Genomic DNA, 15,322 nt, shown 5'->3' on the forward strand with positions numbered 1-15,322 from the left:
AATGAAAGTGAATGACAGAGACAGATCACATAATTCAGGATATGCAAATATTTCAAATACACTCTGTTGCATCCTTGTGTCTTTGCTCTATGTCACACGGCCCAATGCAGCTAACCATACGAGATACGAGTAGTAATATTGCTAGTACAGTAACTATGGTGCTAATAAGAGGTTAAGAATTAGGATAACCCTGCTGCCTGAAACGCAACTCAATTCGTAGTTAACAGAGTGATTTACAGCAATTAAGTATAATTAAGAGAATATAAATTAAATGTGTCATATTTAAAACAGATAACGTATTTCATATGTTATCACATAAATAGCGTCACGTCTCCAGTGGCTCACCTAAAAGCATTGCCATTTGGCATACTGGGTGAGCTCTTGGTGGGGGGTAGTTTGTATTGGTCTTTTGCCACCTCTTTTGGTTAGGTGCCGAAATTCTATGAAAAAATTGTTTAAATGTTGTTTTATTTATATATATATATATATATATATATATATATATATATATATATATATATATATATATATAAAAAGACAGTACATTTAAACATTCTAGTCTCTTTCTCTGGAAAAGCAAAATAATCAAATCTATTCAAAGAATAACACATATAATCTGTCCATGCCAAATATCCAATTAACTTGTTCAAAAGTCCATTGCTGAGCAAATACATCAGATGCTAACACAATTAACAATTTTAATAACATTCTCAATTAACAAATGTGACTGTTGGGTCTTATTCTTGTTATTCACAACATGCAGCATTGAAGGTATGTAACAGAAACCAGCCTGTTCAGGGACAGTTTCTCCCTTTGTATAACTGCCCATTAAAGGTCATCAGCATTCTTCTCAGTGACCTCTAGCAGTCCACGTGACATGGTAGATAATTGCCTTGCAGATAACGCTTAGCTTATTTCTCCAAAACATAGCCAAAGCCGGGCCTACAGTAATTATTCACCAATTGGTAGTCAGACTCCTCTTTGGTGTAGGCTATAATTGGATAAACAGCTTTACTGTGTTTTAAAATGTTATTAGATACCGATTTTCATTGGGAACTTGTTCAAGCATGTAGGATTGTAGGTCAGTATACACTTAACTGTAATGGCAGTTCCAAATTAAACGTGATTTAAAAATAAAACAACATATTAATTAGACAACATGCTGTTGAGGTTCACACCATATGACGCAATAAGCAGTTGTGGTATAAATTCAGACACAAGTAAAGTTGGCAGTGGAACAGAACTTGAGAAAATGTATTTTATTGAGTGACTGACAACAACAGAGGACAGGAGGGAAAGAAAATAAACTTGTCCCCTTTTCGACTGAATTTCTGTAAACCATTAATTTCATAGAAATGACTAGCCTTTTCCACAAATAATGGAAATTAAAAAGATGTTGATTCCCACAAATGCTTGAGAAAAATCAGTGCATGTTGTAATTTTATTTATTTATTTAATTCTGAACATACATGCAAATTCAATGCAAAATGTATTTATAACTTATTGTTAAGAACACTTCTTACACAGAATAGTAATTTCCTTTGCGATGCCATTAGCAGCGTTTGCAAACACAAAATACTTCACTGTACCACATAAACCCCTGCCACTACACCTGATAATGGATGCAAACACATGGCATTAAAAGAAATTCAACTTAGTGATCATATTCAGAGTTTGAGATTTAAACGTTACAGAAAACCCCAATCAAACTGACAGAAACTTCTTCTTTTATCCATTATTCTGTACTAAATCAATCTTGAAAATATTGTAAAGGAAACAAAAAAGAAAACATTCAATTAACATTTTATTTTGACTATACATTATGGCCAATCATATTTAGTATGTTTCAACAGAGCAAAGCTGCACTTATTTTAACTATTTAAACCAAGTAATACACATCTATGCTTCAAGCTGAAATAAAACATGTGCAAGTACAGCAAACATTTTCCAGTATATCATACAGATTGATACAAATACAGTACTGTGTATTGCTATAATCCTGAGAATCATACATTTCAAGTCACTGCTTAAACAGACAACAAAGCTCCCAGCTAAAACAGTGCTGGTCGTGTTAATGATGGCAGAATCCACAACTGAAAGCAGTTCCGCTTCATTTTATTTTCATATCTTAGTATTTACATGCAATATTGTTAGCTGCTTTAGATGTTCGTTTCACACACACAAAAACAATCCTTATTGGGGGGATTTCATCTTTTTGTAAGAAGTTAGACCTGCATGCTACAGCTGTCACAGTAATGCTATTGTATTCTTATGTACAATACAGACCAATAAATGACTTCTTAGTATTTCTAGATGGTTGTATCATTCTTTTTTGGGGAAAGTTTCATTTTACTTTGTGAAATGATGAATGTGTAGTGCAAATATAAAATTCCACAGATATTGTGCAAAATGGTTGTAAAGGTACCACAGCAGGTACTTTCATATGATAATTTACTAGATTACTTATTGGCTAACTCTACATTCGACATTAGAATTAAATGCTTACACACCACAAAACATACACTTTGTCTCTACTCTATAAATACAAAAGATTGTCAAAAAAGCAGCACCAAAACAAAACACATTTTTAACAAAACGTAAATACCTTAAACATACATATTAAAAAAAAAAAAAAAAAAATGAGTCGTGCTTCAAAGTTTGCAGCTACGAAGCTTAACAATGACCAAGATTTATTTTTCAGAAACAATTAAGATGTTGAAGTTGAAGGTACACATTAAAGGCTAAGGGGTTGATTTGAACAACCTAGGCTATACAACACCTTGATAAACAGGAGCTTGATTATATATATTTTAAAACATTTAGTGATCCTGGGATTACCCCAAAAAATAACTGTTTAATGCAGCAGGGGCATTCTCTGTTACTGCAAATGCTCTAAAATATCCAGCGCTATCCCAGAGGGCTACAGGTTGAACAAACGAACCTCCAAGTATACAGCATGTCTCAATCTTGGTTTATGGATCAGTAGGCATGTTAAGGACTTTGTGGCATGTTTGCATAAAATGAACCACAAATGATAAACTCCACAAAATCTAAAATCTAAATAACACACATGTTGTTCAGAATACAATCTAAGCAAACCTACTATAAATAATGCAAAAATATTAATACTGTTAAACTGTAGAAAACACACTTGAAAAAAAGAAGCTGCAATAGTTTATACTATTACTAATTTTATGATTCAGCATTTTTGCTACTCCAACTCAGTTGTTTCTTCAAGAATTTTAAATGACATAGGGCACCTCTGAATTCTCTACTGTTGTTCAAAGGTTTTCAAGAGTCTGTTTTTTCAAAAGTTATTCACACTGTTGAGTCAAGTTAAAACTGCTTTGGAGTTGTATTTACACGTGAAAGACGGAATATCAGGCTCCTTTCAGCAACGCAATGAATGAAATTAAAAACCCCAGGCAAATCCGGCCACAGCAATTCAGGGTTTTTTATAACAATACATTTCTTCCTACAATGTAGTGCTCAGCACAAGCTATTTATATTTTTTAATGACACAGGTGTATTGTGGTAGAACAGAAATAATGCATTTAAGAAAAACCTAAAAATCTGCCCAATGTCACTTTAAAATTCAAACAGTAGCAATATACACTTGCAGGCTAAACATAAATAACTGAAATTGAGCCAACCTTGCAGCAGTTCTACATTCTACACGTAATGTTTTAACCCAATCCCCCACCACAAATAAGTAATAAAATCAAAATTATATTTATACTGAACTACCCTTCCTTACAAATTACATTCTCCCCATTAAAATGGTACATCTCTACATCAAATAATCTCATGAAGAGCAGGCCCACCAGTTTGAATATATCCTGAATGCTTTTAAATCAAGTGTTGACCTTCAGAAAATATCAAAGAACTACTTGTCAACAAAAATGCTGTGCATACCCGTATGAATAACTTAAATACACAGAACAGGTCTTTAGTTACCAGAATTTCTAGATTTCGTTTCATTTAATTTTAAAATCCTAACCTACCAACCATCTAAAATTCTACTTAATAAAATGGCTCAAAATATGCAGAAGACAGACAATAATTGCACTTATGAATCCTTGTACAAATGTTAAGTATCAGCAAAAGTAATTAGTAGTGATTGAATTATACTGCAAGCTTTAAAAAAATCACCCATTTTTTTTTTTTATATAAACCCTAATGTTTAAGACAATCATCCCCCCATACTGCAAATGCTGATAGTACCAGAGACAAGCAAATTGTAGCACCAGACATCCTGACTGATAGCTCTTTTTCAAATAACTTTCTGAAGACACTGTGGATAGAGTTTGGCAACAATGCATTCAAAATGGCGGCCAAGATCCCAAAGCCTGTCGGGAGTTTCATACACTTTTCTCCACTGGTCTGAGTCTTCATCATACTGATACAGGGAGTTCTTTCGACTGGTTCGAAAAACATGCTCCTCCACAGTCACCTGGGTAGCCCTCACAAACAAATGCAATTGGTCATGAAGAATTATCAGTTTAATATATGGGCTAGCAGCCTGGTCAAATGGCAGGTCTTTCTTTCGAGTCCAAGCGTTCTGCTCAATGTCATACGTTTCCACCGTGAAAGTGCGTTGATGATTTCTACAAATTCCTGCTATGTAGTAGATGGAATTCTTGTACAGCGCAGCAAGTCCTTGGGTTCGAGGCACAGTCATGGGAGGCAGGTGACCCCAGTAGTCTTTATGTGGGTCATAACAAAAGAAGTATTCCCCTACAAATTAAAAAAAGAAAGACATTTTAGAATTTCCAAAATAAAATACTCATAAAAATATCGTCCGTCTATATTAATTACAAAAAACAATGCAGTCCTCTTAAAAAAAAAAAAAAAAAAAAGCAAGAATAGTAGGCCACATCTACTGTACAAAGATCAAAATAAGAAATTGAGGAAGGAATTTGCAACTTTGTAAAATATTATACCACACTAAGACAAATGGAAACATGGGAAACACATGCTAGGATTTACAGTTTATAGGATTTATATTTTATTTTTAATACCATTATACCTTCTTGTATGGTTATTGCATGGTACTTAATGCAACTGTGTCATTTCAACAGACAAATGAAAAAAAATGTTTTTTAAAAATTACAAAAACTACTTAAACGCTTTCAAGAACCTCTTACCTTGTAAAACATAGATATGATCCTTATATTCAACAGCACTGTGGAACTCCATTGCAACCGGCATTGGGCTAACAGCTGTCCAACAGTTGTCTCGAGTATCATAGCACTCCACAGATTTGAGTGCATTGCGACCATCTCCTTCATAAACACGACCCCCAAGAGCATAAAGCTTAGCACAGCAATGAACCAGCTTGCACCCGATTCGTGCTCGCAACAGGGGACTCTTGGGCAACCACCGATTACCTGCGTGTTCATACATCCAGAAGTCACTCTCTGCTCTGTGGTCTATAGAGACCTCGCTATTGCTTGGCCTGTAACCCCCTGCAATATAAATGTCGTTTTCAGAGGATACCAAAATCCCAACTTCTCTCAAGTCATTCGGTGGTTTGCATAGCTTGAACACTTTCCCTGTGACGGTATCTAGACAAGGCACTGTTTGTTTCTTTCCTGAGTGTTTATGTGCTGCGTCAAAACACATTACCATTTCAGAAGCAGTCATCCCCAGCCTTTGTGTACAGCCGTTGGTACCACTAGACTTCCCTTTGTCCATCCAGTCCATTGCCAAAGCCTGTGCAAAGTTGGGAGGAATTTTCTTTAGAAATGCCTCTTCCAATAGAGGTAGGCGAATACATTTGGCGAACACCTCTGAAAGGTGCATCTCCCTTTTCTCTCGGTCATTCTCAAGCCAGTGGATAATGCTATCGTATACATGTTCTTCCTTCTCAACATTAAGGTCATCACTGTTAAGTATGCCGACTAGCTGCTCTTTAGTCAAGTGAAGGAACTCTTGTTCTTTGACGACACATAGGAACTTTTTTCGGATGTAATCTCGTGACTTGTCTTTGAGTTCCTGATGACCATAAGCATCCGCAAACATAAAGACCCCAGTGCAATTCTGGGGATCCAAACGACTAACCATGAACTGGGCACACTGATCCTGCAGGGGTGGTATTTGGAAGATGCTAGCTGCCGTAAACAGAGCCTGGACATTTGTCTCTGACAGTGTGACCTTGGAGGTATATGCATAGTCTAGAACAAGATGCATCGATTCTGCCTCAACTCCAACAATCCTGACTTCTTTCTGGGTGCTTTCAGTAAGGCCACTAGTGAACATAGACCTAGAAAAAAATAATTGAAGGAAATATTTTATGGAATGGTTTGAACTAATCCTCAGCAATAAGACAACTTGAGATCTCCACTGGAGATCTTATCTGTATATAAAAGGCAATTTGAGATGTTTACAGTTTTCATTTATTTACAAAGATCTTAAACTGGAACATTTATCTAATGATAGTTACGGCCATCATTTTATATTACCTTTCCAAGGCTAAAGACAAGCACATACATTTACTCACTAACGTAACCACCAATTTGGTTGTGCTTAAAACCCTAGAGCTATTCAAGTATTTGTTACAGAAAGAGATGAACAAGCAAGCAGAGCTGTTTAAAACTCAATAACCAGCAATCGATAAGAGTTATTTGAAAGTGTAAGGTTTACAAGAGAATTAATTCAACAAGTCTCCTGGGGAATTCCAAATTTGCATGATGTGCAAAAATATAAATTAAGCAGAAAGTATTAGGATGATTACTCTTACACATTCAATATTCTACTTAAATTTAGACTTTATGCTAACCGGGGTTTCACAGACCCCGGTTAGCACCAACCTTGAAGAACCTTACTTAAGGTAACCCAGAATTCTGTGAAACCAGTCAAATAGGTTCCTGTTCCGTGTAGTGCATTTCCTAATATTAACTGATACTTAATTATTCCATACCTGAAATAAGGACTAATTGCAGCAAGAACATTTCTGTGACAAGAGAATGTTTTTCCATGATCCACTTCTACCACAATATCTGTCAGCTGTTCCTCTTCGTACATAGACTTAAGCTGCTGGAGAATGTTACAAGCATGAAGTGGGTCCATCCCATTGCAGTTTGTGTTTGCAGGAATCCCATTCTGTACTTGTAAAAGCTTACCTATATCTGAAAAATAAAACGTGCAACATGAAATACAGTTAAAAATGCAAGTGCATACCCTCTTGCCAGTCTTTAAAATTAGTGTGACCTGCTATATGAAGGGGACCTTATCAATGCTGGCATTTCACAGTTTTATAACATCCCTTCTAGTTTTTTAAAGTGTGACATAGGATTATTTATGACAGTAGAGTGAAATGTATCTAGGGTAATATCTCATCATCCCAGATCACCAACAAAATCTGGCCAAGACAGATAGTACTTCTTGCAGCACCATATTTTTCACCCATCAAAATATTGACCAGGTTCAAACATGCATATCTTTTGAGAAAAGATTACATTCAAGGGCGCTATACAAACAGAAAAAACGGTAATCCGAGAACAGCACTGCCTTCGTTACTAAACCCTAGAGAGTAGAAGCCTCAAATACTGTATACTGGTCGATTAAAACCATTAATACAGTCCTGCGGTTAAAGCTGGTAAACAGAAGTGTCTTGCGAGTAGATATACATATACTTTTTTGGTTTGTTTGTTTTTGACAGTCTTGGCTAGTTATATATAATACGCTGTTCAGCTGGGAGATACAATGTGACATCGTAAAACGTGGATACGCAACACATAGTGCTGGACCTCTGTAAAACGTGTCACCATTTGTTGAGTCAAGAATGCTAGAAACTAAGCTTCCCAGACCAATGCAACCTGATCAAACAAAGGAACAGCTGGAACTCCCGAAGCAGTGGAGTCAGCAAAACAAACAAAGGTCTAAACACTCATTGACCCTACAACACAGCAGCAGTTCAGAAGTCTAGATGCATAAAACACAGTATTTAAAAGAAGACTTCCTTGTACTACATTTTGGACCGTTCTAAATACTCACCGATACTTAAAATGTCGTATAATGTAAATTAATGAAAAGCTCAACCATTTAAATAAAACATGTATCGGTACCACTGCAGCCAGAACACCAACATGTGAATACAGTTTTACTGCCAGGTCGTGTCAACAGACAAAATGTATTCTCCGACAGTCTAGCAATAAACAGTATTAGTTTAAATAATTACAATACCGTTCTAAACATTACCGAGTGTCCAAAATATACTTTTGTTTACTAAAAAGTAACTAGCAACTTAACGCGTTTTAGGTTTAAAGCCTAGGTAGAACTCCTTTCGACAAACATTTTGATTTCGCCCAACAGATATTACAGTCTTTACTGGATATGAAAATGGGAGACCGCTTGATTGCGTTAATGTCATTTAAAATATTTAAACCAAACAACCAGAAATACTAACCTCCTCCAGCAGCCATTCTCTCTCCTCCGTCTCGCTACGGAACGGAAATGTCTCTAACTCACCTTTAACTCCCGGAAACTGAACTTCCACCAATCACAGTTCCCGAAGCTGAATCATCAGCCAACAGTATTATTCTATAGTACGATATCTTAGTGATAGAGGTACGTGTAGTTTTTTTTCTTCAGAAGTGGACTACATTTACCAAAAACCGCGTAAACAAAACAGCTGCACTTAAACACCCAAAGCACACTGGGACTTGTAGTCTTGTCTCAGCTGTTGACTAAAACAAGCACTGTGAAGGCATTTTGCAGCTGGACATCAGATCAGAAAGGAGAGTGAAACACTGAAAGGTGTAGCTGCTATAGTACAGACACGTGTACTTTCTTATTTTTGTGCAATGTGCAAATTGAAAGGCTTTTATTTTGCTGTGTTATTTTGTACGGTACCAGCTGTTATTTCGGTCTGTGTAGCGTCTTGGTGACATTTACTGTTTTACATAACCGGTTGTGTAACAGATGCTCAACCTAGAGCAGTTTACTAAAAATGCAGTAGTTTGAGGATCATCTGAAATGTTCCCAGTGGAAGTAAGACCTATACAAACAAAACCTTTACTTTTTGTATTTTAGATTTTCCCAGTCTGGACCCAACATACATATAAAAATATATATTTAAAAAAAATGCTACTTGCTGTATATGCAAAGGTTCCAAGAAGAATAATACGTCACAAGTAGTAAAGAAGATCCTTACATGAAACCCAGCTGTAGAACTGCACGCGCAGAAGGCAGCACTACTGGTGTTAAGGTAAGTACTGCACATACTGTGCATAACCGTCATTTATTTTTCTTAACAAAAACAAGTCACTATTTTATTTTAAAATCAGTTTTGTTAAATGTTTATTTTTGTAGCCCTTTAATGTTATAATTGAATCCACTAAATAGATGTTACAAGTTCAGACCAGGCACACCGCATCTTCTGTTATGGAAAGCTAAGAATGGATTAAAGTCAGCTCTGCCCATGTTTACGATTGTCTGACCTGCCACGACACGGATATTTTTTGGTAGTATTTTTGTCCTTGTTTTCTTTTTTTTATTGCCTGCTGACGTCATTGATAATTGTCCAAGTTGCTCCAACTCCTTGTTGCTTTGCACAATTAAAGTCCAGAAACTTTACATCATAAGGATGAGCTAATCTTCCTAATACACCCCCTGGGGGAAGTAAGCTCATGAATGTTTCATGCATCGGTTGTGGCTCAGCTTGGGCTCATAATCATCTTCCAAAATGTCGTTGGATATTTATTTTTTTTTAACCTGAAAATACAACTCCTAATTCTGAGATACCTGGCACTAGCAACAGACAGGGAGTGGATGATCTAATATAAAGCATATATTTAACATTTAAAGCTTGTTTAATGAATAGGAAGTTAACTAATGACATGCAGTGTGGAGTAGTGGTTAGGGCTCTGGACTCTTGACCAGAAGGTTGTGGGTTCAATCCCCAGTGGGGGACACTGCTGTTGTACCCTTGAGCAAGGTACTTTACCTAGATTGCTCCAGTAAAAACCCAACTGTATAAATGGGTAATTGTATGTAAAAATAATGTGATATCTGTATAATGTGATATCTTGTAACAATTGTAAGTCGCCCTGGATAAGGGCGTCTGCTAAGAAATAAATAATAATAATGCAATAAATGGCATACTTGTGGTATGGTATTGTATAACTTTAAAGCTCTGACTTTGCCTGGCTGATGACTTTCTGTTAGTCATTGTCTGCTGTGAGCTTGATCCTGCTCAAACTGCTTGACATGTTTTTCTTTTTTAATTTGAACATTGTGCATAATGATAAGAAGAATAAAAATAATCATTATTTTTATATAGCCCCTTTCATAGTGGACCACCATCACAAAGTGCTTTACAAGATATGAGACTAAGGTGTGTGAACTATGCATCAGCTGCAGAGTCACTTACAACAACGTCTCACCCAAAAGACGGAGCACAGGTGACTTGCTCAGGGTCACACGATGAATCGGTGGTTAAGATGGGATATGAACCGGGGACCTCCTGGTTACAAGCCCGTTTCTTTAACCGCTGGACCACACCGCCTCCCCTATGATGTTTTGTTCTAGTTTTTACTTCACTCATTCAGCCATTTGAAACAGGACACTCAGTCTGAAATATGTTGAAGTAATTTGGTATGAATTATTTAGAAAGGTTTTGTAGCACAATACATGTATCTTTTAAATCGGTTACAGCATTTCCAGGATTCATTTTCTTCTTACTTTATTTAATGAAAGGTGTAGATTTGTAATAAATTAGGTATGGCACACACCTTTTTTTATTGTAATGTGTTATTGCAATGAGATCACCCACAATCTAAATATTATAATATACAGTATCTTCAATATTTTCATGTTTTAATTAAGTTGTATTGTAGATAAAATTGTGGCATTATTGAAAATGTTTCAGGAAACATGTAAAGTGATTTAGTCAAACAGTAATCTTTAAGAAATTACTTTTTAATCTTAACTTTTGTTAGCAGTAATAACAACATCACTTCCTGCACTGATCTATTGGTTCTTGGCTTGTTTTTTTGTACTGTCATCTGGTATATGCAGCAGATATTTCAAAGTTCAAACTCACACCAGTGCTGCAGTCACACCACTTTTATTAACCCAAAATGAAACTAAGATTATTCTGGTGACTCTTGGTGCAAGGGACAAGAAATAGGTGAAGTGGTTAATCGGTGTACAACAAGCATAGTGAACATTGTTATAATATTTGCATCAAATCGGCATCCCCTTTTAGAAGAACTTGAAAGCAATAAAACAACTGTCATGAACTCACTAATGATGAACTGTACACTTTTCTCTATACGAGATCCTTTTTTAAATTCCACTACCCTCATTTCAAGTACATAGTAATTATTGCTGTGAACTATGCAATTACTTCACAATTTCCATAAATTATAACCTTTACATGATTTCATCTCCATTGCTCCTAATTAGAATGTATACACCAACTGCATAATGAAATTAATTACCTTTTTGAGTGAAAGTAAATCTTAATTTAAGCAAATCTGTAATCCAGTATATGTCATGCATGTTAATTGGCATTAGATTTCTAATGTCTGTCAAAGCATTTGAAATGACATTGTTAAAAATTAAAAAAAAATGTTTTCTCCGTGAATCCAGTCTAATGTTGCCTGTTGGTTTTAGTATAATTTCCATTCATAAATTCCTTCACCATCATCCAATATTGTAATCATAGGATTCATTCATTTCATTTCATTCTCTGATTGGAAAATTACAGTTTAGATTAGAGAGAATAATTTAAGCACACACATCTGTTATTTTCAAATCATAATTATAATAGAAACTATAGGAAGCTGAAAATGACCCCAGATCACAACTGGGCCAAGGAAGAGTAGTCTAACAGCCAACAAATCCTTGTTATTATTCTTATTTTTAAAAAATTCAACCGGTTTTCTGGCAATCTATAGTTCATCTAAGTATTTTTGTGATACAATTGCACTAAAATCGTTTTTTCCCCCCAATGTGATACACACTGTATTAATTGAATATTTTTAGACTGAATGGCTTATTATATAATACATAACACTTAGGGGCAAGAAATGCAAATTCATATTGATTCCAGCAGAATATTCTAGGAATACCATGACAGTCTAGACTCTAGACTACACAGAGTCTACACTACAGTGCTCTCCAGTGAGTATTAGGACAGGTACTCCCAACACCTACTGGAAGATCGTGTTCTAGTTCTGATGTTTTTTTGGGGGGTTTGCCCTGGGGTAGTGGGAGGATGCTTGAGGTGAGTAGAGCAATAGGTCAGCAGTTTTTGTTTTTCTGGTACCCACCATAACCATTTTGCTCTGCATTTTTTCACAAGTCTTGTATGACGGAGAATGTCCCATCTGTGTGAAAGAGTAAAAGGGCAGAGTAAAATAGAGTTTGCAGATCCCTCCCAGCAGGACTATGATGGAATGCAGTATAGAGACTGCCATGGAGGAAATGCATGTGATTGATGAAAATGACAAGGTAAGAAAAGCTCAGGTAAGATCTGTGGTGGGTAGGTTAGGACTTTATTGGAGTGCTGATAGCTTTTCTGTGGGTGACATGTGTGACTCCCCTTTTTAAGGAATAGCCTGTCTGAAGCTATTATCAGTCCTATATTTAATCCTATATTTATTTGCTCTCTTGCTATGTGGGTTTTTTTCTGATAGGTGTCAGTTATTTTGTAGGGAAAGCATATTTTATGGTTCTAGAAATATAAAAAGGGAAGTGGTTTTATAATGGTGCATACCATTCAATGTTAGAAAGGCAGAATAAGCTATTTCTGTATGCAGCCTTAAAAATGAGATTTGGTGACGATGTTAAATATATATTAAACAGCTCTGTTTCTTACTCGATATAATCACATTATTTTACAACATTATTTATAATCTATTCCTGTGCTAAATTATAACGTTTACTCATAAATACATTTTTCTTTTTATCTTTATCCTAAATAAAAATAATGTAATGATGTGAAGTTTCTACTACTGCCAAGTTAGTATATGACACATGAAGTATGACCCTGTAGCCAATAAAACATGAATAGAGCAGTGTAGTCACAGGTTTCTCTGTAGGAGGTTAATGTGCTACATAAAAGTCCACATAATACAAGTGGGGTTTTACTTTTACGTGTTACACACAAACAGCTGTGCAATAGTTAATGTTTGACTGGGATTGTTGTTAAGAAAAATCCTAATGCCTTGAGAAATTACTGGATCTGATTCTAATCCACAACTAAGCCTTACTAGTATTGAAGCCTTTGACTGTGATTGCATTGTTGGTAAAACTTTCTTGTACTGTAAGCTTAGCATTATATTTTTAAGTGTTGTGAAGTTGTGGCTGAATGTATAGTATTTTTTAAATGTGTGCATTTAAAACTTGGGTTGTTTTTATAGGACTTTATTTATTCACCAGCTTCAGAAGCTGTGGATTATCTTGATATTTATAGCATCAATGGACACTAAATAGAACTAGAATGATTTACTAAGTTCTAAAGACTGCACTTGGCTTTTTCCTCCAGGCTTTTACAAATTATCTAATCTTGAATTTAACCTCTGTTTTCTTTTTTTTCCATTAGGTCCATCAAGGAGTTTCAGCATTTAACAAAGGACAACGCAAAACTAAATACAAAAAATGGAGATCAATTCATATAAAGAAAAGCCCTTTAACTAGTTCTACAATCTCCAGGGTTGCATCAAGAATCACCTGTTTACAAATTCCAACATTTATCTGTACAAATGTGTTACATAAACTGGGGTCCACTGTGTTTTTTTTATGTGATTGTAATTGTTATTAGTTATTTTGTACATAGTGCATCAAATAAAATAAGTTATGCCACTTGTGTTGTGTGTAAACCTACAGTAATAACATATCTCAGATTTAGTAGCTCCTGTGTGCAACCGGAACCTGTTTTAAACAAAACTCTGGATTAAAAAAAAAAAAAAAAAACACATGTCATTGTTATATTTATACAACATACTGGGATACTTTGTTATATATTTGATTTTCCACTTACCTTCAGAATCTGGATTTTTTGAAATGTGCAATTTTGATGCAGACTAGGCAAACCACTAAAACTAAAATGTACCAGTGAGCTAAGCCAGATTCAAACCCAGATCTCCAGTAGTGACTGTAACCCACTGCATCACCTAATCTTATGGAAATATTTACAAAATTCCCATATTTAAGGAAGATCTCACTAGAGTAGTACAAAAAAAAGAATCGTCTACCATTGCTGTGTTTCCTCATTTCTACCTCCTGTGCACCCACATGTGTGGTGTAAACTAAAACAGCTGAGACTGTAATGATTAGATTGAAGAACAGAAAGCATGAAAGTGGGATGCCATGGGAAAGCAAGCTGTCGGTGTGATTTATTTTTATTTTTTAAAGGGTAGGAGTAAAAGGTTATTACATGCTTACAGGGGTACTTGATCTCAGAGGTTTAGAAAAAGCCCTTTTTTTTTTGCAAACCACCTGTGATTATATGAATAGGTACACAATGGGAGGCAAGTATAAATATGAACCTGTATTCCTGTCTGCATGTTCAATATCTACATTTATTATGAAACATCTAAAAAATAATAGAAATTATGTTTATGAATTGGTTTCGGTGTGTGATCGGGTGGTAGTACTGTGCTATGCTGTTAGATTTTTGAAGCACTAATGCTATCACAATACTGTATTATGAACCACTGGTAATCAATTGCAGTACCAAGGTCCTGCATCAGTACCACTGTGCCAGCGTGCCTGGGCTGTATGCTGTACTTCTTCCAAACAGATTGTGTTGACATTGCTGGTAATGATGTGGCCTGATGGTGGTTCTGCAAGGGTTTCGCTGGGATTCCAATGGTATCTCAGTGGGGTCTTCTGAACGTTTCTGTAGGGACCCCGTGCACACAAAGGGTTATTCATATCATTTGAAGTCTGGAGCCTTCATAGTGATTCCAATCATGTTGCTCTGGTGATTTTGTTTTGTCTCAAGTAATTTCACAGCTAATTTAGCATCAAACCATTATGTAAAAGTGAAGTTTATTGTGAGGAAAAATAGGCTATTATTTCACTTTATCTTACATAGATCAGAAATTGATTACAACTGATGGACATATCACTAATATACAACACTGGTCTTCCTTTAATCATAAACACAAAGTATAGTTAATATCTTGTTGATTTAAAAACTGAGTTTATTGACGTACTATAAGCAGACACATTAGGCAGTCGGATATAGAGGAGGCTCCCTTAATCATTCTTAGTGCAAGTTTGTTATAAACCACATGTGCTCCTTTTGCCTGTCTGAACCTGTCCCAAGACCAATGCCAAGTGTGGGATTGATGATGGCAGATTT

The 15,322-nt window shown here is 35.7% G+C and overlaps 1 protein-coding gene across 1 annotated transcript; it reads right to left on the reverse strand.

Annotated features, from left to right (window-relative positions):
• Positions 1 to 1,791: 1,791 nt before the first annotated feature.
• LOC117413712 (kelch repeat and BTB domain-containing protein 8) lies at positions 1,792 to 8,531 on the reverse strand. The gene is made up of 4 exons (XM_034022987.3): positions 8,411 to 8,531; positions 6,923 to 7,130; positions 5,148 to 6,265; positions 1,792 to 4,737 (listed from the first exon to the last, which is right to left on the reverse strand). Exons 1-4 carry the CDS (start codon positions 8,424 to 8,426, stop codon positions 4,274 to 4,276), a joined length of 1,806 nt encoding a protein of 601 aa, XP_033878878.1. The 5' UTR covers positions 8,427 to 8,531; the 3' UTR covers positions 1,792 to 4,273.
• Positions 8,532 to 15,322: the final 6,791 nt, after the last annotated feature.

Source organism: Acipenser ruthenus, chromosome 25 (assembly GCF_902713425.1).
Source record: "Acipenser ruthenus chromosome 25, fAciRut3.2 maternal haplotype, whole genome shotgun sequence".
Lineage (NCBI taxonomy): Eukaryota > Metazoa > Chordata > Actinopteri > Acipenseriformes > Acipenseridae > Acipenser > Acipenser ruthenus.